The sequence below is a fragment of the Molothrus ater genome, chromosome 10 (genome assembly GCF_012460135.2).
Source record: "Molothrus ater isolate BHLD 08-10-18 breed brown headed cowbird chromosome 10, BPBGC_Mater_1.1, whole genome shotgun sequence".
Classification (NCBI taxonomy): domain Eukaryota; kingdom Metazoa; phylum Chordata; class Aves; order Passeriformes; family Icteridae; genus Molothrus; species Molothrus ater.
In genome coordinates, this window is record NC_050487.2 from 3584673 (window position 1) to 3609550 (window position 24878).

Below are 24878 nucleotides of genomic sequence, written 5' to 3' on the forward strand. Positions count from 1 at the left end.
AAGAGATTTTTTTTATACTTTTTTATTTTTACAGGTGGAGAAATTCATGTAGGTGATGCTGTTTGCCAGTTTGAGCCAGTAAAAATCACTTGTTTCTAGGGAAAAAAATAAGATCAAATAAGCAAAACTTTCTGAGAGTATTTGTAGTACTTAAAGAGGAAATCTGGAGACTAGAAATGGAAGATATTAATAGTGTTCTTTCTTCCCTTTGTTTGGTGCTCTGTGACCTCCCCACAAAGGGGCAGCCAGCAAGTTTGTTCCATCTTCTTTGAAATAATGCTATATTTGTAAAGATTGGAGGACTTCAGGAAGTAAAATAATGGGAGGTTTTTGACAGAAAAGAGGAATATTCTGAGTCCTTGGTTATGATAGAGATTGCTAAAATAGGTGATTTTTTTTTTTTTTGTTCTTCAGTGTTATTCTGAACAAATAAATACTCGGAATTCCAATTTATGGCACTGGCACTTAGTTCTTGAAAGCTAAGGGCTTTTGTAATTTGAAATATTGTTCACTTGTTTATGTAACTATCATGAATAGAGATTGGAGTAGTCTAATGCAACTTCAGTATTAAAAATTTTATTGCAGCCAATTTCAGTGTAGATGCCCTTCAGATAACCTCCACTGTGCAGGGCTGGGAGAGGGAAGAACAGGCTGATGTAAAGCAATTCACAATTATTCCTGTTTCTTGAGGCCAACAGCATGTGACTGATGTGTGGCAGAGCAAATAAGGCTCCACAAGCCAAGGTGCTTTCCTTTAATCAATATTTCCTTGGGCTAACAGCATTGAAGTCTTCATTAAATCCGGGAGCTGCTTCCCTGCTCTCTGATGATGGGCATTAATCCACCAGCAGCCAGATCCCCACACAGACATTTTCAGCAAAAAAGCCTCCCCTCTATTCAGAGGCTACTCTAGAAAAAAACTTGACCCAAGCTGGCATCTGCTTTCTGAGCAGACCACTCTGGAGTATTATTTGTATACTGAGCAAGCTAAAAATGTAAATCAATGGGCTGAATGACTTCCTAATCAGTTATTTTAATTGGAAATTCTCATTACTGAGTTTTGTCAAGTGACTTCTAGAGCTGTGCATTTACGAAATCTCTTCATGCCAGCTGTGTTTTCATGTCCATGATTTCCAAACAGTGCAGTGACCATGTCCTGCCAGGTAGGTAAAGGACAGAATTACCAAGAAAAGCTGGATGATGACAGTACTCCTGACATCATAATGGCTCAATCTGCAGTTGAAGATACTTGGATTTTTGGTTTAAAACATTTTTAAACACAATTATGGGGTTTCCATCCCAAGCAAAACCTGTTATCTTCAACACCTTCCCCAGTTTCTGTCCCTCCCTCCGGGGGGAAGTCTGGTCTCAGTTCTGTGGGCACAAAGCTCACACTGCACTTCTTCCCAGGCATTCACTTTCAGTGGGGTTCCTTCCACTACATTGTTTTCATGTCACAAATACTGATCTCTTATTCTTCCTTATTCAAAGCAGGGTGGACAGAGTTGTGGCACCCCAGCACTAAACATCCATCAAGTATTTTCATTAAATAGCATGAGGTGAAGTTAGACAAAGTCATGTAATCTAGACCAGGTTTCCTTTTGGTCATTTATGGTATTGTAACCTTTTGTCACATTTGTTACTTTCAGGAACAGTTTTCACAGAACTGTTACTGTCCTTCCATAGTGGGGTTACAAATGGAAATTAAATATAACCCAATGTGCTGAAAGATGCAAGGCAGCAAAAAATTGAAAACAATTATTCCTGTACCAGGCTCTCTGGTGACCAATGCACTTGTGTGGGGAGAGAAAGAGTCTAGCCTCAAAAAAAAAAAAGAGAAAAAAAGGGTAGAATCATGGACCTGAAAACTTGAAAAATGTTTTGAGATTGTCAGAGGTCTGCTCAATTATTGACAATTAAACCACAAGTGAGGTTGCTCCCTAAAATGCAATTGATTTCAGACAGAAAATAGTTATTAGAAGAATAAAACTTCTCTGAAGCAACCAACTGAATACCCTGGGAAAGTAAAAGAGAGCTCACAACAGGGAAGGATGGCTATGCTTCCTGGGAGATGAGTGTGGAGCAAAGACAACAGCCCAGAACTCAAAAGTCACTCTGTTTCCCCTTGTGAAAGGAGACTTTTTCCATATGGCCTTGCATAGGCAATGGTGACTGACCTGCAGTTGGACAGTTAGGACTCCAAATACAAAACAGGATTTCACAGCATCCAGCCTCAAGTGTTTTACCAGTCTGAAAAGATTTCTGGCATTTGTCTTCCAAGGTCTGTGAACCCATATGTGTCCACACCCAACTACGCAAGAAAAAGAATAAGGTTGAAGTTCTTTAAAAATTTATCTTAAAAGAGATAGTCCTAAAAAATTAAATTACTTTTACATAGTGTTGGCTTAAAAATAGTTTTGAAATAAAAGCTTCTCTCTGTTTATTCACCCAATAGATTATAAAAATATTCTTGAAAGGTTGTTAGTGTATCAGAGATAGTGCAATCATTTCCTTCCTAAGGCATGTTGGGCCGACTAAGGTGACCTGGGCCCTTCCTAAAGGCACATTCCTAGCACCTCTTTGAGGCTGAATAGGCATTCAGAGGCTGTGTGCAGTCAGATCAGCTTGCCCTGCCTGCTGAAATAAAATCTTTTTTTTTTTGTACAAAGAAGGGCAGGACCTTTCATTTCAGTAGCAGAGTGATCTCACATCACTTCTGAGTCAACATTCCTCAGAGATGTTGTTTGCAGTAGCTGAGTGACTTCAGAATGGTTTTCTTGAGGGCTTTCTAGTAAGATCCAGTTACTGAGGAAAACCAAAACCATATTGGCTTTCATTCTGCCAATGCTTTTAACAAGGAGGAATGATTTACTAAGGGAACTGATTATTTGGAGGAGGCTGGTCAAGTGCAGAAAGCTCGCTGATGAAGGTAATGTTCTCAGTCTTCCAGAACAATTTAAAAGGGCCAAGTAATTTCTGCACTAAACACAAATCAATTTGCATTACTCCTGTGCAGACACCTAGCAGCTCAAAACACCATCCTTGTGTTGTCTTAGCTGTTAGATATTCACCCATATTTTTATAAATGAAATTTATTGTGAAGCAGGGAGTCTTTATGCCAGTCTAGGCTTGGCACCCCTATGCATGCATTAGCACACATCCTTCAACCAGGGTAATCAGGATGAAATACTTACATTCAGCTGTTAACTTGAATGGCACCATTTTAGTAAAATACCCACTCTAATCACTCCAGACATCTGAAAATTAACTCAACTCCTGAGTACTACCGAGTTTTGAGCTTAAAATTTACATAAATTCATATTTCCTTTATTACTTGTATCTATGTCTTTTTTACTTTGCTTTGACTACCAGACATATTCAGAGAAAGCAGTCATACCTGTTCCAATCTAATTTTTTAGATATGCTCTCTTTAGTAAGTTCTGTATCTGCATTATAGTTAAATTCATCTTCCCTGAGCACTCCAGGTCTTCCCATGTTTCTTTTTACCATGTCCTCTTACTGAAAACAGTGCTTTAGATATTCCAGGACTGCCTTGCTTTTGCCTGGCCATATCAGACTTGTGGCCTGTGGAAATGCTTTCTTGTCTTAATGAGATCAGCTTTTTCCATTTGTTGTTTTTCAGTGATTTCTCAGAAGTTTGCCGGACTTTTGAGCACTTTGTATCATTACTAAGCACTGTTTCTGTAACACCAGTTCTCAAGGTCATCTTTTTCTGTCTTTAGGATATCTTCTTTCTAGAACTGACTTCTAGTGTGGCACTGCCTTCCTTTCCCTTCACTAGCAGCAGTAACTAACACGGTCCTGGTCTTGTGCCAGGACTGCCAATGGAAATATCAAACACTCCCAAGGCAGGCTCACAGGGATCATTACCAGAGAGTTCCTGTGTACCACGAGCTTCACCTTTGCAGAGTTACCCATTATTGCCCTCTCTTGCAGGCTGTTCTGCTTATCTGTGAGGACTGAAATACTGAAGCCAGTCTTTTCCACCTTAAGTGATACAAAACCTCCATTAATTTTAGACCTATTTAACTAGATTTTTATTTCCATATAACTCTGTGGAAGATAACTCCTTTGTTCACATTTCTGTATTTGCAACTACAAAACTAGTCATTTCTTCTTAGAATTTTCACTGCAAGATCCTTCTGAGCTTTACTGAGGTAATTATCATTTCATTGAGAAGTTTCTTATCTCTGAGATGCAGCTGACAGCATCATTCCATTAACATTTCCTCTGCCCAAAAGTTAAAGCACTGCAGGGTATCCAGTTAGGTTTGAAGCTTTTCCTTATGATTTTTTTTTTCTCTGCATGTAAATAGTGCCACATATTCTTAGACCTTGGGCTGAAAAATTTAAGGCTTTCCACAAGAGTTACAATCCCCAGTTCACTGATTTGGGTAACTACTCCATGCAGTGTTTCAGAGTCTGTCTTTGAGAATCTGAGAAGCACTTTGCCGACTCTCCAGCAGAGACGTTAGAAGCCTGTGACCAACTCAAACCTGGCAAGAAGAAGGTAATTTCCCTAAGGAAAGCAAGCAGAGAGCCAGCTGTAAGAACAGAGCTGGCAGGGTGGGGTGAGGTATTTGTCACCCAGGGCCAAGCCCTGACCCTGCTGAGGGGAGCAGGGCAGACCCAGGGAAGGGGGCCTGGGTCAGCCAAGATGCCAGATCCCCCCTCCTGGGGAGGAGGCAGGTCCCAGGAGGGGGGATTTATTATGTGAGGGGCCATGTGCACTGTGTGGGGTCAGTGGTTGGAGACAGGAAGGACACACAGACCTCAGAGCTTCACGCCACAGCCGCGAGCTTTACTGCCCACAGCCAGAGTTCCTCCTGGGGCTTAAAACAGCCAGAGTTCCTCCTGGGGCTTAAAACAGCCTGGTCTCAGCTGCTGGTTGGGCTGATCCCCTCACAGCCCAGCTCCTGACCAGGGAGATGTCTGCAGCTTAGGATGGCACGTGACAGGTGAAGCCCCTGTGTAGATTTGAATCCAACCTATCCCTGCCTCATCTGAGGACTTTTTTTACCTCTAGGCTGGCCGAGGTTGAAGGTCTGACAAGGCCAAACTTATTTGGCAGCTAAATTGTGAAGCAGGGATTGCAAACTGTGACAGGGATCCATGGATGAGGATTGGGATCCATGGATGAGGATTGGGATCCATGGATGAGGATTGGGATCAGGCACTGGGCTGCTCCACAGTGCTGAGGCTCTGTCAAACCCGAGCAGCAAGCCCTGGGCTGGCTCCTGGATCCAGAGATGCCGTGGCTGAGACAGACCAGCACCTGCAGCCCAGTCTGATGGGGCTGAGCTTAAACAAAGCTCCAGGCCCATGGAAGGGCAAATGGAGGCCCCAGGTGAAGCTTGTGGAGGTTCATTAGGGCTTATTAGTGCCCTTGGGGCTCTGACACTGTGGGAAATAGATTATTCAAATGAAATCTCATGACAAATAATAGCTTAAGCTATGCTGTTTCATGGTTTTTAGATTCTTATGTGTTTATTTCACATAATTAAGCACCGTTAGGTCTGGGAACTTTATCACTTGATAGAATATTCAGTGTCAGTAGGTTGAGCACAACAGTTACTCGGTTGGGTTCACCAGCTCCTGCAGCATCAGCCTTTCCATTGTCCTGTACTAAGCACAAATTTCTGTCTCTTTTTGTTGTCTTTTTGAAACTATCAACATACTGCACAAGGAGAAGGTGTATATGAATGTTTGTTTATGCTTTGAGATGTGCACTTAAATCTCTTAGCAAACCAGCAGAGCTTGGGACATTAGTTTGAGTTTTCTCTTTGCTGTGGAAACCCTTTAACTGAGTCAGACCTGATTACCATTTCCTTAACAAGTCACTCATCTTATTTCACATTAAAAAGGCACCAGAGTAACCTTTAGCCAAGTCTCTAGCCCACATAAACAGCACAGATGTGAGAATGCTGCAGAGGAAACAGAAGAGATACCAATTACACTGCTCTGGGAACCTTCTGTTCCAGCAATTATGTAGCGATGCTGCAGAGACTCACTAACGGCACCACATAAATTTTATCTTACATTTAGCTGCCAAGATGCATATCTTCAGTGTAACAGGAGAGAAGTTTCATATTTCATTGTGTTACAATTATCTTTAATTACATCACCATCATTTTTAACACTGTGAAATGGAAACAAAGTTTATGGCCACACACATGTAGGAGATGTGAACCGTGTCAAACCTCCTCTGTGTGATCTTCAAGGAAAAAAAAAATCAGATTAAACCCCTCAGTGTCATCTAGCATTAGAAATTAATGAAAATATAAAACATGGATCACAAAGACAGTACAGAAAACCTTAAGTTTAGAGATCAAGGACCGTCTTTACACTACCCATCCGTTGTTAAAAGGAAAATTTGTTCAGTGCATTGGGATTTACTTTTAAAGGCTCAAACTGTCACTGAAGTTTGATCCGTTTTGATCTTGGGATCGTTTGAGTATCTCAGCGATCAAGATGCATGTTTACATAGTTGCTTTATAATTGATGAAATCTGAACTACAAGCTTGACATTTGATACTCTAATTGTAGGCATAACCCAGCTGGGGCTGTCTTGCCTTGTCTGGAGCCCCTTCATGCTACAAGTGGCAAAGCAAGCAAAAGCCTGCTGAATTATAAAATCAAAACAGTGGCTGCAGGACTAAACAGTGCTAGTTTTATTCAGACTTTCCCCCTGGGATCGGTCTTCTACCCTGACAGCGTTTACTTCCTAAGTTTGCTGTGTAATGTCGTGTTCTAGCAGGACTTGGGTCAGGTTTGTGTCAAAGCAGGAACTGTGTCGGTTGGGTTTAGTTCATCTAAGTGCAGCCTGCCAATTCAGGTGGGGTTATGTATCTGAGCATATCTAGAAAATACTTAAATTTAGAGGTATTTGCAGATTCAGGTTACATAAGACTTTTCCTGTGAGTCACTCCAGAGGAAATGAAAAAGTACCACCACATTCCTGAAGGGAAGGTGCTGATCTTTTGAGTAAGTCCAGTGTGGGATGTTATTCTGAGAGAAAGCAAAATACACCATTCAAAATTAAATCAAGGACTTGGGTTACTGTCACAGTAATTTCTTTGCACTGTTACTACCGCTTACTGTTGCTTGTTCCAGCTCTGTGCATTTCCCAGCGTTGCTGCCTGCAGTGGTGGTGAGATGCAGAGGGTGCTGGCCTCAGCTTCACAGCTCTGGGAGCTGAGTGCTTGGGGGCAGGTTCTGTGGGAATAAGCCAGTTGTTTTTTATCAGAGCTGTTGCTGCCTTTGGGGACGGTTCTGCCGTCACAGGATTGTAACCTGCTCCAGTTTTGCCTCACACCTGCCTGGGAATGCCTTTGGCATGGAGAGGGACTTCTTGGTGGAATTCCTAAATCTGCACTAAGTCAGTGAAGGAAGAAGTGCTGGTGCAGTTTAGGATAGGGATTGGTCTGTGGTAGATGCAGTAGACCAAGGTGCAAAGACACTGGTTCAAGTCTAGCTGATGTTTTACAATCTAGAACTGAGATAAATGTGAGTGGTTTAGGGAGGTGCAGGGTTTATGATCTCTGGGTACAAATTCCCACTTCTGCCAAGATGAAAACAAGCATGAAACAAAATACCTCCTCCAGTTCTTGTGGCAGAAACAGAGGCCTCCCATCATTCTTCCTCGTGAGCAGTGGCATTTTATATGATGTGAGTTTTATAGGACACTCCTTGTATAGCTGGAGGTGAGTGTGCAGCTTCAGGCACCTTGCAGTTTATAATTCAGTCATATCTCACATCCCCTAAGGAATATTTTGCATGAGTACTGGTCCATTTGGTATAGCTGAGAAATGAAAATGTGGCTGAAAGCTGCTGAAATAGTCAGAAAGGTTCCAGACCTATATAAGACTTTTTTTTCTTTTGGGGTAGAGGAATACAATGCCTGAACTGGTGAATAAGAGATTATAAAGATCAAAACTTAATATATTATTAGTTTGCATAAAACCAGCAAATTACTTTATTTTTACCTGAAGAAGCTCAAAGAATTTGCTGCTCTTGTTCTATTGGAAAATTGTTAACCTCAAATTTCTGCAATGGAGAGGGAACAGAAACTTATTATTGTATGATGTCCCATATATGGTACTTGGAATTCTAATGGAACTGTTTAAACCGACAGTTGCAGAGAAATTATGCAACTGTAGATCAAGTCTAACTTAATGTGGAACAAATGGAGTGAATTACATGAAAATTACAACTCAAATAGTAACTCAGTTATATGTGCAAGGGAAGTCATGGTTGTCTTAGTCATGATGTACTAGTCCTGAAGATTTTAGTAAAAAACAATTGGGTTATGTCAGAAAGAAGATTGGAGAATTCTGAAATGCAGACCAGTGGTTGTGACATCATTGCCTGGACTCTGGACTAATGACTTACACTTCAGTGTTTGCATGGATGTTTAGAATTTCTTGTAAATGTTTAGTTTAATGCAGTTTAAGACCTAAGCTTTCTGAAATGAGATCTGTTGAAAAACACAAACTCCTTCACCTACTAAATGCATACATGCATATTTGTATCCACTATTAGTTTTCCCTTCCACTGATATTTAGAACAAATCTCTGTCCATTTGCTTTCAGGGATTTTGCCAAGACCTAGAACTTTTCCATTTTTGAAGTCTTATTTTTCCTAGAAAGATTTGAACTTGTTAAAGCAACGAGGGGTAGGGCCATGAACATGGCCAGAAGGCTGGACTGAGAGTTGGGGTTGTTCAGTGTGGAGAAGGCTCCATGGAGATCTTGCTGAGGCCTTTCAGTGCTTGAAGAGGACTTATAAGAAAGATGGATAGAAAGATTTTACTGAGCCCTGTAGTGACAGGACAAGAGGCAACAGCTTTAAGTTGGATTTAGATTGGATAGATGAAATTATTTTTTTTTTCCTATAAGGATGCTGAGGCATGGCACAGGTTGCCCAGAGAAGCTGTGGATGCCCTATCCCTCAACTTGAGGTCAGGCTGGATGGGACTTTGAGGAACCTGGTTTAGTGGCAGGTGTCCCTGCCCACAGCAGTGGGATGGAGTAAGTGAGCTTTGAGGATCCATTCCAACTCCAGCCATTCTGTGACTTGATGAAAATAGGAGCTGTAAAGACATCTAAAATACATGTTTGTAATTACTGCTGCTTTTTTGGGTTTTCTCTGAAGCGTGTTGCATACACCATAATTAATTGGATTTCAAACATTAAAATGCTTCAGTTGAGCAGCACAGGGGGTTTGTGTGGCACAAACAGGTGGCTGCCTGTGGCAGGGGATTGTTTAAATGTTGTGGGCTGTGAGGCATCTGCATAAACACAGATTAGCCAGATCTAGCTGGAAGCAGGAGTCATCCTTTTGGCTGGAACTTCCTGTCATCAGTGCTTCACAAAATAAGGAAGATGTTCAAAGACCAGAAGTGGCACTACAGAGGTGTTATATTAGAGTGACTTGTCTAGCCTGGTCTTTGGAGGTATTTGTTCTTATCACAACGCTGTGAAATCTGACCAGATTGGGTGCAGCAGACAACCTCCTCCCTGCAGAGTCAGCTTGTAGTCTGTCACGGAGCGTGGGCACTGCAGCTCCAGACTGACACCAATTAGCACTTCTTGTCAGGAGATGTGTGTAGCCCCTGCTTGTGTGACTCAACCAGGAGAAGTGTTACTTAAGTGAGCCTGACACTCTTAGAAGAACAAGGCCAAAATTCAACTTTTTTAGCACAGTAGCTTATTGATGCCAACTTCAGAGACTCTTATTTTTGCCTTAGACAGTGTCCTTTGAGAATAATATGTAATTTGAAATTATATAACTCCCTTTCTTTTACTCACCATTGGATCTTGGTTTTGATTGGTTTGCTTTTCCAGACTGGAACAAACGGATTGAATACAGGCCTGGCTCTGGCAGCATCCCCTTGTTTCCCAGCATCCACCTGGAAACGTGTGATGGACCAGTGTCCTCAATCCACACCACCATTGAACTGCAGACCAACTACATCGGCAAGGGCTGTGATCGTGAAACCTACTCTGAAAAATCTCTGCAGAAATTATGTGGTATGGATATGGATTTCCATTGACATAATAATGTTTTTGCAAACAAGGCACCAGCTCCTTGTGACCTGTAAGCATGCAGAGCTTGGATTTAGCTCAGCTGGCTCACTTTGGATCGTAGCAATGAAAATGGAGAGGGTGATATTTGGCAGCTGCTCCATCCTTCTTTTCCATTTGTTTTCACTCTACTTCATACTTTCTCCCTGCCTTCTTTTAATTTTTTTTCTCTCCTGCTTCGATTCCCCTCTCAGTTTTTCCTTCTTCCTCATTCCATCTCTTTCCCCTTCTTTCTTCCCTCTGCTACAGATAGTGGTGTGACACTGTAGTTAGATTTCCAGTGTAGATTTGCCATCACAGGAAGACCATAGGATTTGAAGGGAATTAAATCTCCCTGTTGTGTTTCAGTCCTCCTGACCCAGCTTTCTGTTCTGCTGCTCAGTGCTGTGCCAGAGGACAAAGAAACAAAAAGTAAAATATTATTCTGGGCAAAAATATTTAACAAACATGAACTTCAGATAAGAGCTGACCTGGTAGAGAAACATCCTCCTCTGAAGCCCTGATGGTGTAGACATTAATTTTCATCTTCCCTGTCTCTTTGCCTGGTTTCTGTCTGAGCTACAGTAGTAATTGTGCAATTTTTTTCATTTAAATGGGTGGATTTTGGTTCTGGGTGCTCTGGTAATCACCCAGCAGTGCTGCAGGTATGTTAAGATCAATACACTAACCTTTAGGAAATAATTTTTATAAATGAAAAATTTCAGCCAGTGTTACTAAATTATTAAAAATGGAGCAGCAATTTCCAGGGAAAAACGGTTGGCAGTTGCAATTATCAGTTATCAGTGGAGATGAAGAAAGGGAGGTAAGGGTGAATGGGAGTAGTAGCATTGTCATAAAATCTGAATATTTTCAACTTCAAAATTGCTTAGTTAAGATCACAGAAACAATCATGACTTCAATTCTATGTCTTTATCCAACTGCCTGGGCTCTAGAAGAGCAGATGAAAATCCATCTGCCCCAATATGCATCTTAATCATGGTAATGATATTAAATCTGAGAGGCGGACCAAGGCTTGATTTCATAAAATATGAAAATTTTAATAAAAATAAATATGTTAAGTATTTATATAATAGCTAAATATATCTAGATATTATATATAAATTATATATAAATATTCTAGAAATAGTATTTATATAATAGCTAAAGTCAAATACTTTTGCCTCCTCTAAGAAGCTGTATTAGCAGCCAAAAGAACTTTGCTTTGTGCTGTTACAGACCTGAACTGCAAAGGTTACTGTCACTCAGTAAACTAAGACCCCTATGAACAAGACCTAAACCACAGAATTATTACCTTGAAATCAAACAATGATAGCAGCTATATCCAACAATATTATCATTTCAAGTGTAGGCTGAAAGGAGGTACCTTCAGCTGGTGTAGAAGTCCTTAGCTGAGGAAGGCTGTACAAACTCTCAGGGGTTCAGTTTGCAGAGTGTGGCTTGACTGCCTCACCTGCTGACACTGGAGTAGAAAAGAGAATTACAGGCATCTCTCGGGGCTAAAGGGCCATTGTGGCAGCTGCAGGCAGCTCTGAGCAGTGGACAGACATCCCTGCTGAGCTTCAGCTCTGAGTTCAGCTCTCCTCACCTGTGAAGGAAGAGAATTTACTTGAGAAAACAAGTAAAGTAGAAGAGTGTCTGTAAATAGGGGGGAAATTCTCACCGCTGAAAGAATTTTTCTTTTGGTCCAGGTTTTCCATATCTTCATAGCAAGCAGACATGGTAGAAACTTGTAACAGGACTTTGATGAAAAGGCTGTAAGTGACAATGTGCTTTACATGAGAATTGCATTTAGCCTGGCCTGCACTTTGCTATTTAGTATTTTTTACCGTCCTTAATGTAGAGAGGAGTCTTATGAAAGCCACTTAAATTTTTTCTGGAACTCAGTTTTCTCCCAGAAGTTACCTTATTCTAACTAATGGTTGGATGATAAAATCCTTTGAAAAGGATGAAAACCCTGAATTTTTTTACACAGTGAAGCATGATGTGATTGCAGAGTGTGCAGAACTGATCACTCATACAGCTCTGCACCACGTAAAATGCAAGGCTCTCTCTGTAAAATTAGAGATCCAGTTTATAAATCCTGTGCTCATTTCTTCATTTATCTGTTGGAAATCTGGAGAAGGCAGATGTTAAGGAGGGTGAATTAAAATTCATTATTTATATGATGGAAGGTACAAGTCTACTTTTCAATAACCCAGAGATTTGTACCCCTTGGATGGTCAAGGTGGGCAGCTTAAATTATTAAATTACACTTGAGTCATTTTAAAGACAAGGAACTATTAGTGTTGTGCCTCAAAGCATTTTAGAAAGCATTCTTTCACCTTGTTACCTGACAGTAATAAAAAGTACAGACTGTCTAAAAGGCACTACTTGGACTGCAAAAACATATCAGAAAAAATCACACCAAAATAAACACGGATAAGGAGCCTAAAATATAGTGGAAAGATGGCTCTGGTGCTGTCTCCTTTCCTCTAAATGTAGATAAAATAGAAAATAATGGGATTGCTAATTCTCACATGTGTCAGATGGGAAACTGAGACAGGGAAACACTGTCAGCCTCAAGGCCCTGCTCCAGCCACAATCCTGCCCTCTCTCCATTATCCTGGCTGGTGAAGCATTGCAAGAGGCCCAAAGTTGTTCTGATCACAAAGCAGAGTTTGAGCTGGGTGTTATTTGGATCATTTGTTTCCAGCTAAGCCAGCAGTCTAGTCCAGCTCAGTGAGCAGCATCACTGTGTGCTTATCCTGGCACAAAGTTTGGAGCCCAAATGTGCAGGACTGGGAGAGGAGGTGGGGCCGACTGCATAAATCACTTGTGAAAATAAGCACTTTCATATGCAGAGGTGCCTTAGGGGTCTTAGCCCAAAACTGAGCTTCATGCAACAGCTCCTGCATTGTTCTGGAAGCTTTTTGAGAGAAAAGGGCATCAGGCACTACATTTGGTCAGGCTGTTCTGGGAACACCTCCAAAGAGATCCTGTTTGCCTTGTTCCAGGTCTGTCTCTGTACATGGCTGAGCAGCCTGGGACTCTGGCTGGATTTACTAGGATAGGAAAAGCATGATTTATTCCAGCCAAGTCTCCCCAGTACATAATCCAATTTTTCTCAGGACAGGATTAAAACACATAGCAGGATGAGATTCCAAACTTAGCCATAAATCTCCATACAAATATAGGCAGATAAAGTAGAACCTGTTGAGCTTGGTGCTGGTTACACAAATGCAGTGTCCTGTATTATCCAGAATTACAGTTTGTAAAATAAATACACTTTGTGTCCATGCTCAAACTTATGAACATGTAGGTTTTAGCTTTGATATTCAAAATATCACTTCAAAATAGCCTCATTTTACAGTAGTAAATTTTGGAGAACCCAAGACACTCCATTACAGAATAAGATAAATATTTCCAAATCATTGCTATAATACATTTTTATTAAAAGCTAGTATGAAACAATCTACACTTTGGCTTTAATTTTTTTGCACTCCTGCAGAGATTTGGGATCTTTTATCTCTTCCTGGATGGTGAAGGAGGGCAGAACACCTTAGCAGGGGATTTTTAATGCCATCACAGTTTGCTCACCATATTGTTACTTGACAAAGCAGCAAGAGGAATACAAAGATTGTCTGTGCTTTTTACTCTAGGAATCTTATTTCCTGCTACAGGCTGTCTTTCACCAGTAGGTGCATGCTCTGGGTAGCTCCTTGCATGGTTTTCATAGTGCCAGGCAGTTGTTCAGCTGTAAGCAAACACAGAGCTGTGAAGAACTGTGCTGTTTTATCAGATCTTGGTACCATGGTGCTTTCCATCTCAGTCTATCATTAAAGAACACACAGAGCTCCAACCATCAAATATGTACCAGAAAGCAGCACTGGAGTCATATTATCTGGTTGGGGTGAATCCCCCCCCTTGTGAATGGACATTCCTCCCAGAATTATTGGGGATATCCATGTCTGGCTGCTGGACACTGTGGGGCCTGTCCTGCAATCATCCCCACTGGGCTGTATGTTACAGCACATCATCCCCATAAACCTTCATGCTGTCTGGGAGGGAAGATAAATGCAGAAAATTTGTTTTGACTTAGCAGATCTTGGAATAGCTGAAGAAATGTCATTAATGAATTTCAGAAAATAATGAACATTTCTGAGAAAGATAACTTTACATTATTTTCTATAGTTTTCTGTGCAGAACGTTTAATCTAGAAAACTCTTGCTGGTTCATGATGGTGGGTATTTTATAATGTTTCAGTGATTTGGCATTGAGGCTGGTAGGACCATTTGGGTAAAGTAGTCTAAAGAGTGTGAATCAGAACCCTAGCCTATATTAATCTTCACAGCTTTTTCACTGGTCTCTCATTGTGTTATTCATTATATGATTTGCAGGAGCTTCCTCAGGTGCCATTGACCTGTTACCATCTCCCAGTGCAACAACCAACTGGACAGCTGGGCTCCTCATGGATAGCAATGACATGATTTTTAAATTTGATGGAAAGCAAGGAGCCAAAATCCCTGATGGAATAGTCCCAAAAAATTTAACTGATCAATTCACCATCACTCTGTGGATGAAACATGGACCTAGTCCTGGATTAAGAGCTGAGAAGGAAACTATTCTCTGCAACTCTGACAAGACAGGTGAGTCTGTGTGTGGAAAGAAATGTTATGCAAAGGGGATATCAACAGCAGTATAGTGTTGCCATGTCTCCTCATTTAATTTGGTCTGAGAAAAAACTAATCTCAGATGGTGCCACTCCAAACATTGCTGCTTTAAGAGCTTACTGAAGGGCCTGATGACTACCTAACTTTCAAACACAGCTGGGATAACACAGCTAGAGATTTCACAGGAATTGACTGATAGCATAACTAAATTATGTGTAATTTTTTTTTTCATTATTTAGATTGAAACACTTCCAACTCTTTACTGAAGCAAGTTAGATAAAATATGCATTTGGATTTCATTTATTAGCTAGGGCAGGATGATTCCATGAACAAAGCTGATACAGCATAATTCAAGAAGAGTCATACTAATCCATGAAAAAGCCCAGTTCTGTAGGGTTTCTGTGATGTGGCTGGGTGCTGTCGGTGTGTGTGAGGCTCGCAGACACCGAGGGCTGTGTGTGGCTGAGCCGCTGTTGATAGTGGAGCCCTGGAAAATGTTAAAAATAGTCTTTGAAAATATTAGGCCTTGTGTTTTCTCAGATCACTGCACCTGCTTAAGCAGTATGATAAATGATATAATTGTTAGATGTGATGATTGTTTAGTAGTTAAATGTAATTATTATATAACCATAAGAAGGATCGTGAGAAACTATGTTGGAAATTTAAAGGGGGCTATGTTTAGCTGAAATCTGTGTATACAATAGAACAATATAAGTTTGATAATTATCATGAAAGTTATATAACGATAGAGCATAAAACACGTTCACCTTGAATGTATGGTCGGAATCAGATTTGGGTGGAAATCACCCCGATTCCCAGAGCTCTTTGATAAAAAGCACCGTATATAATCGCTTCTGTGTTTGTGAACGCTAACACTGTGTCCCCGCAGAGATGAACCGGCACCACTACGCGCTCTACGTGCACAACTGCCGCCTCGTGTTCCTGCTGCGCAAGGACTTCGACCAGGCCGACACCTTCCGCCCCGCCGAGTTCCACTGGAAGCTCGACCAGGTACCCCCCTCGTGTTTCCCAAGGTCATCCAGGACCTGTAAGAGCTGAAATGAGGGATGTGGGATTCCAGGCAGCTCTCCAGAATGCAGTTTATTGTATCCAAGAGTTACAGCAGTGCAGGGTCGTGGGTGACAGAGCTGTGCCCACAGCTGTCAGCTCCAGCTGCAGGCAGGCCTGGAGTCCTGCATCCCTCATTCAGGCTCTTACTGATGGTGCTTCACGTTGGGCACCACTGTAACAGCCTAAATGAGAGATGTGGGACTCCAGGGGCTTTCCAAAATGCAGTTTATTGTATCCAAGAGTTACAGCAGTCCAGGGTCGTGGGTGACAGAGCTGTGCCTACAGCTGTCAGCTCCAGCTGCAGGCAGGCCTGGAGACACTGAGTTTTGGTTACAAATGCATTATAGACTTTTCTTTGCTTAGTATCTTAATACAGCAGAACCAATCTATACCTTAACTATTACCTATAGCCTATCATAACTACTATAATTATCATATTCATGTTACTATTCTCCAATCACTAAAACTTAGTACATTACAGTTTAAACTAGAAGTTGTTATTCAGTTTTCTTGCAGTGGAAAATTCTGAGACCTTTTTTCCACTTCCCACATCAGCAGGCTTGTTTGCCTGTGCTATCTTCTTGGTAAAAACATCTTCTTGTCTGAGGTGGGTTTATCTTTTGTTCTAAGTCATAAAAACCCCTTCTAACTAACACACCCTTTGGCTCCTTGGTTACCCAGTGAGACTGGCTCAGCAATTCTTTTCTTCTGTATCAAAACTTGCTTCCAACTCTATTCCTTCATCAGACTCCACATTTAAAAATCTTTCTGCTAAGCACACATATCTGTGAGACTGTCTTGTCAAACTTTCATCCTTCCCAACAAGGACCCTGCCTCCTCCTCAGCCCTTTAGGCAGCACAGGGTACCCAGCACCCAGATCCCAGAGCAGTTGTCAGAGTCTGTCCGGAGTCTGTCCAGAATCTCTTGGAATTACACTGCAACTTGCAGCTGTTTCAGCTCTATTTAGGATCCACATAAAAAGCAACAAATAATTTAACTTTGTCAAATCATTTTATGCCCTAGTTTTTTGGGTTTTATTTTAATTGAGCCCCTTTAAATGGTAAGTAGAGGTTTATATCCTTTGGCAGTGGAGAGAGATGTGACATTGTACATAGTTCCCTAAATGTTTTCCATTTATAATTTTTAAAAAACCTGCTTTATCAGCACAATGGGAGTGATGGACACCTTTTTGGTAAAGACTATGCTGATACACAGAAAGGCACTTCTGTTATATTGTAAATCCTATCTGCTGACCTTTTCTTTTATCTGCTGTGCTGTATGTAATTTTGCCTTATTATTAAGCATATATTGCAAGAAAATTATTAAAGAGATAAGAGTTGCCTTTCATGGACTTGTTCATTCTAGGTAGGATAAGGATCATTTGGATGAAAGAAGACAGACTTCAGCAAAGTACTATTTTTTCAAAGCAAATTTCTTCTTATCTTTGAGTCCAAAGTATGCTATGGAAAACGTAGCTATAGGAATGTTTACTTTTCTAATTCACCTTCTAAATGTATATAAAAATGAGATCTCCATTGTGGTAAGAAGGCCTGCGGTGGTCATGGCACTCGCTTTGCATTTAACACTAACCAGTCTGAAATCAGTTGGTGCTGTACTCAATATGAAATCTTAGTGTCGCAAAATAAATTGAAATTAAATCATATTGAAGATTGCAAGTCAGGAGTAACTGATATCATCTCAGATAAGGCTGTTGTGTGTGCTGAAGATGGACTTGTATTTCTAAACTCGGTACTAAGCATCTAATTAATGATAATGCAAGGTTTTGGGAAGTATTTTGATTTTGAAAATTGAGTGCAGTCAACTTCTATATCCTTAAAATGAGAGAGAACCAGTGTCCTCTCAATAAATTAAATTTGTGCGTGACTCTTGTAACTTGGCCATGAACCTTCCTAACTACTACTGAAAACTCCTACATGATGTAAACTAGAGACAGAAAATATTTTTTAGGTCACTTGATTAATAGCCTTTCATTCGGCTGCTGTCAATTGATTTCCACAGTATATTTTCAGCTGTTGTTTATAGATGAAAAAGAAAGTAAGATTAAAGTATAAATAAAGTTTGTTATGGGTTGTGTGCCCAGACTTCCATGAAAATAGATTTATATTGTCAAGGTGATACTGTTGTAAGTTTTGTCATGAAGGGACCTCATAAAAATTGCTGCTTTGTCTCTTCTTCATGCTTCATCTGGCCTATATGGTAGAGTAAATTAAAAGAAACTGAACAAAAAAAACTATATGTGAATAATGGGCCAGGAAGGAACTTGCATGGTTTTGAAGACAAGGCAGTGAGAAATTGTCACTATAATGTAGTTAAAATGATGCCTTCTTCTGACTGTATAGCCAGAGTGGTATATCTTAGAAAGCACAGGATATTTTAAAACCACATCATAAAACAAGCTAGGACCTTACTCAATATGAAAAGAAGCTGGACTAGACTTCCAGGAGTAGATTAATTTGATTATTTGCATATTTTGACACTGACACACCTCTGGAAATCTCACCTTCAGAACAGTTCATTCTGTAGGGGCAAACCCTCCGATTCCCTGCTGCTGATGTTGTTTTGTTAAGAAAAGCCTGGGAATGGAGCTGTGCCCAGCTGCTCTCCCTGTGGGACAGGACAGGGCAGAAATTACTCTGCAGGACCCTCCAGGGCTTGGTCCCAACCACAGCCAGAGCAGAGGGAAATGTGGCAGAGCACTTTATTGCTGAGCTCACTTTATGAATGCAACAATCCAGAGATTGTTTTTGCTGAGAGATATCCAGTGACCTTGGAAGAGGGTGAAGCTTGAACTGGTGAAATCATTTATCACTCTCACTGCAGAACAGTAAAATTTATGATACCAGCTGCTCTGGGCTCTATCTACTCCATGAGACTCCTTATTCTTTCAGGGCACTGACTAGGTTTAATTTAATTGTCTAGATCTCATTTCTGTGGTGGGTGAGTTTGGCATACACCTTAGCTGCAGGCTCTGTCCTTGTCTGGATAAAGGGATCCATGAACATTTTACACAGTTGCACCTGAGCAGTGCATCTGGAGCCTCTCAACACCATGACAGCCTTGCACAAGAAGTGTGGGGAAGCTCCAAATGACAGTCTCTGCCAGGCTAGCTCTGGGAAGATTGTGTCTTTAGGTCAGTTCATAAACCTAAGGGTTTATTTCCAGTATGGCTTTCAGTTTATTTGTCCCTATTTGTTCCATTAATGGCCTTTACTACGTGAATTTTTCACTTACTGCACTGATCCATGACCTGAGAGTGCCACAGCCCTGAGCAGACGTGCCTGTACCAGTGACCTGCTGACACAGAACCTCTGCAAAAGGGGCTGATAATCAGAGGTATCAGACTTTTTACTGAGGGTGTCCTTGTTATTTATAGGACACATGGGAAGAAAGAAGTATGGATAGTTTGAGATTTTCCCCACTTTCATCCTTTTGCAAATTAGGTGTCTCAGTTGTGAGAGAATCCATTAGCAGTAATCTGGAAGAAAAGGAATGGCAAAAGCAATGTTAAAGAAAATCAGTGTCAGATCTGTAACATTGGTAATAAAAACTGCAATAGATGCCCAGGTAGAAGAGGTTCCATCATTTTATTTCCATTTCTTTGTAAGCCCAGGTGTTTCCTTTGTTTCAGGATCATGACCTTTTTCTCTGAGTTTCCCGTTCAAAAGTTTAAATTGAATATCATGATGTGTTTGTCAACATTTATGTAATTTCTTTTCTCATACTTCAAGTATTGGACACTTTTTAAACCCAAGAACTTACTACAAAAAGGGCAGAAATTACTCTTAATAAAACAAAAAGTTTTGTTACCAAAGTCAGTAAAAAACATCTAAATTATTATCTAATTATCTCAAATGAACATAGGTGTTATTTTAAGTGAATTATTTAGGCAGCCAAATATGCATTTGGGACATCTAAGAATAACATATAAAATATTAAAACTATTTCTTTGACTTTCTCAGAAAGCTGTGAACCAAACCAGAATTGCAGTTTGAATGATTAACCAAGTCACTCAAGCCTTTGGTGACAGTGGAATACATAACACTAAACAGGATGGTGTATTTCACACTGTTCTGAAGAGGTATTATACACTTTTCATACAAATATGAGGACAGCCAAAAGGTATTTTTTCTTCTCCTAAATCAATAGGATAACAACACTGTCTTTAGTGGGAGAAGGTATCTGAGCCAGAGATGAACAATTTTTTCATGTACTTTATTCACAGTGCAACATTATTTTCAGGATGTTATCATTCTGCAAACAGTCTTCACCCCACAGGCAAAATTTATGTTAATCCCATTAAAAACAGGGAATCTAGTGCATGATATGGAGTCATTCTAAGTCAGCAAAAACCAGATAAATATGAAGAAAGTTACTGCTTCTTTACTAAGATGAGAAAAATTGTTTGAATAATCCAGCATTAACCTGCTTTTCATTGTGAAAAACAATTCCTTTTCCAACAGGAACTACAGGAGATGGTTTGGATAAGTCTAAATGTGATGCATTTTGTCATTGTGGGCACGGATCAAGGCAAGGCCTTGGTTTGCACTTCACCCCTTCTGTGGCCACACACACACCCGGGGCTGCCCCTGGGGGAAGCAGCCGTGGCACTCAAGTGCTTCACTCCCAGCTCCTTTTTTAAAATCAGCACCTGCTCAAGGACATGGTAGAGCAGGAACTGACTTTCCAAGGAATTTATGTTACATGATAGGAAGGTAAAGTGAAATTGATTTGGTATTTGGACTCTGTTTTTAATGTAGTTAAATTGGATATTTCCATGGAACAACAGGATTTATGCCTTGAAGTTGTTCTTTTATGCTGGATTGTTAACCATTGTTTAGAATAGGTTTTTGTGTGCATTCAGTTTTAAGAGCACCCTTCATATAATGAAAGCTGTGTGTGGCCTCCCTCTTGAGAGATTGCAGAGAGAGAAAACGAGTGAGTACATATAGAAAGTACACCATAATCCCAGTCCAGGAGGGGTAGGGGGACACAGAGTGACAGGATGCTGCAAGTTTCCATCATTTCTGTCATGAAATCTAACCTCTAGGTAAAAGCCATCAGTCTTGGCAGTCCCATCCTTCCAACGTGATGCTCTATTTGAAGTCACCTTTTTTTTGTGATGGAGTTTAGTTGTTTATTACTTGAAGCTCAGAAGAGTTTCTTATGCTCTTAAACACTTACTTTAGAAATTAGTATGCAGGCCTGTACTGCTTAATGCATACAGCTTTAATAAAACAGCAGAAACAAATCAGTGAGGTGTTTGCCTACAGAGCCAGTAAGAGAGAAATGATAAATGAATGACTAATTCTGCAACAGAAATTAAATAATTCCAGGACTTAAAAAGTCTTTGTGGCATTCCTGGCACCTTAAGTGCCTTCCATTACAGCCCTGTCTAGTCTGATGCACTTTATTGCTACTTTCCATCTTTGAATGCTATTTTGACAAATATTTATTCAGAGTCTTGCTTCAAAACAGTTCTTGGTAGCACAAGGATGAGTCACCAGTGATGATAAATGGTGAAAATATTCTTTGAGATCCCAACTGAAAAAAGCTTGTTTAATATAAGTTTTTAATGCAACTGTTCTATCACTGCTAACAACAAAATCTTCACAAACCACTCACAGTGGCTGTCCAGAACTTGCTTTATGACACACAGGATTCCCCTTGAGCCCCTCTGAAGTATTCCCTACACATTGGTGTGCCTTTGTGCATTTCTGATTCTGCAGTACAGCCCTGTGTGAAATGCAGTGACTGCTCTGTGCTTCTGTAAAACTCCTATGACCTTAAGGAACAACCAAGCTCAATATTTTATCTTTTCTCTACTTGCTTTTGCTTGAAGTTATTTGGACGTTTTTTCTGCATATATCTGTCCTACATTTTGCAATTTTCTGACCTGTTTTATTACAGCTTCATTACATTGGTGTGAGACTTTCACACCTGTTCATGCTCAGCTACTTAAAATGAGCTGGGTTGACCCTTCTGAAAATGATCCCTATTATGTGCTGTCCTTTGGGTCTTACATGGAAAACTGTTTTTCCCATATGTAGTTATGGTCATTCCCAAGGGAAGTTAGAACTGTTGCAAACATTCTTTAGACCCTAAGACGCTAATTTCTCAATGAAAGCAGGAAAAAGAAAGGAAAGAAACTCTGCATAGAATAAAAGGAAGTTTAAATTGTCTATAGCACCATGAAATAATAAAAAGTATGACATTCTTAAAGCATCCTGTGGGAAGACCCTCCAACTAATTTAATTTCTTAGTGAAAATCTTGATATGGAGTTATTAATAAATCTAAACAAGCTGGATTTAAGTGTCTGTTAGTTCCCTGGTTTTACACTACTCTAGGAACTTGAGAAATTTGAAGCCTAGAATAGAAATTCCCTATCAAACTATTATTTGGAGGTGAAAAGTCACATTTACTCTCTTATTTGTCAGCTATTTCTAATATTTCTCTTTTACGCTGTATGTGATTTATTGCTTGTGCACCAGAATTTGTATGACACATGCAGAAACTGGTTTGGAAATGTTCAAGATCCATTACTTGGGCGATTTCCTGAGGCCCCTCAGGAAATTTAGCTTAAAGGAAAAGCAGGATGGCTTTCAGGTGGTGTCTGAAGCATTTCACAAAGATAGGACTGATATCTTTATCCTTGCAAAGGCAGGTTAGGAGACAAAGAGGTTATGTTATTAATAAATATAATTTTGTTTATCATGTTCATGAACTGTTTATTCCAGAGCCAGGGTTTCTGGTTGTCTGCAGTTCAGGAATAAAGTATGGTGATGCTTTTCCATGGATTTGCTTTAACATCTGGGTAGTCTCTTGACAATGTCAAAGCCTAGGAAGGCATATTTTCAAGCACATGGTGAAAAATTATGTAAAAATGCAAAACTGAGCAGCTTTCTAGTTCTACATTTAAAAACAAACACAGGGTGCTGCCTAACTGCAGTCAGCAAGTGTTACTGAACTGACATATTTCCTTGATGCAATTTAGGAGCAAGAAAGGTGGGTTATAATAGAATTATTTCATCATGAGTGAACTACTGATCTAATTTACTAAGCCACCTGGAAGTTACAGCATCACAGCACAAAGACATGCTGCAGCAACTGTACATTATCAGGTTTTTCAGGTGCTTTATCTGTCAGCATGATTAAGCAATTTCATTATTTAAAGTAGTAATTAAGCCATCCATATTTCTGAAACCCATTGTGAAAATCAGTATTACACATTACGAGTTTCAAGGCTACAAAAGCAGCTCACAGCTTGCATGCAAATCAGTTTGCAAACTCTTCCTGTCACTGCAGAGAAGTGTCCTGTGTCACTGCCACAAGTAAATGTACCTTAAATAGAAAGGCTCTTATTTGAAAGCTGCATTTTCTAATGCAGTTATGTGCTTGCACCAAATAAGAACTTGATCTTCTAATCCTCCCTTTCTATACTTTACCCACTAAATTTTTATTTTCTTATATATATATTATTGAAATTGTGGCATGTATACATTGTGCAACCTTGGCACAGAGAAAGATGCACTTTATATATCCCCTTAAAATTCCTTCCAGCTCTAAGTAATGTCTCATATTCTAAAAATAGATCATTATGGTTGCTAGTGATTTCATAAAACTTATATCAGGCATTTGTCATGTGAAAGTAGCCATATAAACAACTCCTCACCTAAGACTGCAGAGTCGTTTAGCTGTACTATGGATTTGTCAGTTCTCACTGCACCACCTCCCTAGGTCATCAAAATCAATATTCTTATTTACAGAGCTCCTGGGATGTATTAGGAATGACTGTGGTGGGTAAACCAAATGCGTGATTTACATGAATTTGAAGAAAGATCAATTTCACTTTTCATAAAGAGCTCTACTTTTCTTAAAGATATTGACTGTCTTAAGACATAGATTTTAAAAAACACTTTTTTGCGCTCACCAGGATTTCAGAAGAATTTATTTCTATTGGCCATATTGAGCTTTGCTGCTATTACTGTGTTTATGTGCTGCAGAAAGTAAAAAATTCCGAGGGCTGCACCAGGCATCTGCAGAGCTGATGAGCCAGTGTGAAGTCACTGGTGTGAATCTGCACTGGCTGAGATTCCAAACCTCTGCTTCCTTACCAATGGAAATTCACTGTGTAAGGATAAAGGAGAATCAGCAGCTGTTAAATAAGGTCAGGGTAACTGTGCAGGTTTTCAGTTCAATGCCACCAATTAAAAATGTACTCTTCAAGCTGTGCCCGGATCCGTGAGCTTTGCCAGAGCACAGCAGAGCCAGGCTAACTTCAAAATTTAGTATTAACTGTTCTCTCATTAGCAGTTACGACCTGATTGGGTTACAAATAATTGTGGATCCACTTAGAGTTTTGTAGCAGTACTAGTACTGGCTAGGAAATGGAAATTCTTATGAATAATTTCATGTCTTGAAAGCTTTTTCTACTTCAGAGTTGCATATTCTTTAGAAGCAGGCAGTGAACCCTACAGAAACTTCTTAGGCAGGCAAAAGCAGGACACTTACGTGAATCTTCCATTAGCAGAAGTTTTCAAATGAAATTAAAAGTGCAACTTTAATGTTAGAAATTGCAAGTTTATTGAATCATAATTTCCAGGAAAGTTCCTGGCATTCTTTGGTATTATTGACAGCTGCAATGTTTTGTAGGGGTTTTTAAAGTAATTGCATATTAAAGTCATAACAAACCTCTATCAGCAAGAAAGTTTCCCAAAAGAAGCATCACTGTGCCATAGAAGCTGCACCAAGTTCTGGTAGAGTATTATAACAAACCTTCCAATTTTAAAATATCCTCACAGCAGCCAGTGAAGTTCCTATTTCTAATTTACTCACAACTGCTTGAAAACAGACAAAAAAACTGCAGACTGATACTGCACAGATCTTCCTACCCCTGTTTTAGTGTTCTTCCAAATGGACAATGGTATTCCAGACACTCCAGAATTTTACTGCATTTTTTTCAAGCAGTTACACAGTCCAGGATCTCACCAAATTCTTTTCCTATCTTACTGTGATCCTTTTATTACTGATTCA

General features: G+C 40.0%; 1 protein-coding gene across 2 annotated transcripts in view; it reads left to right on the plus strand.

Annotated features, from left to right (window-relative positions):
* CLSTN2 (calsyntenin 2) overlaps nucleotides 1-24878 on the plus strand; it is a 318866-nt gene that overhangs the window by 252420 nt on the left and 41568 nt on the right. For both annotated transcript variants that reach the window (XM_036388422.2, XM_054515868.1), the window contains exons 6-8: nucleotides 9866-10051; nucleotides 14482-14730; nucleotides 15644-15765. In XM_036388422.2, the coding sequence (XP_036244315.1) occupies nucleotides 9866-10051; nucleotides 14482-14730; nucleotides 15644-15765 (557 nt within the window). The remainder of the gene's footprint in view (nucleotides 1-9865; nucleotides 10052-14481; nucleotides 14731-15643; nucleotides 15766-24878) is intronic.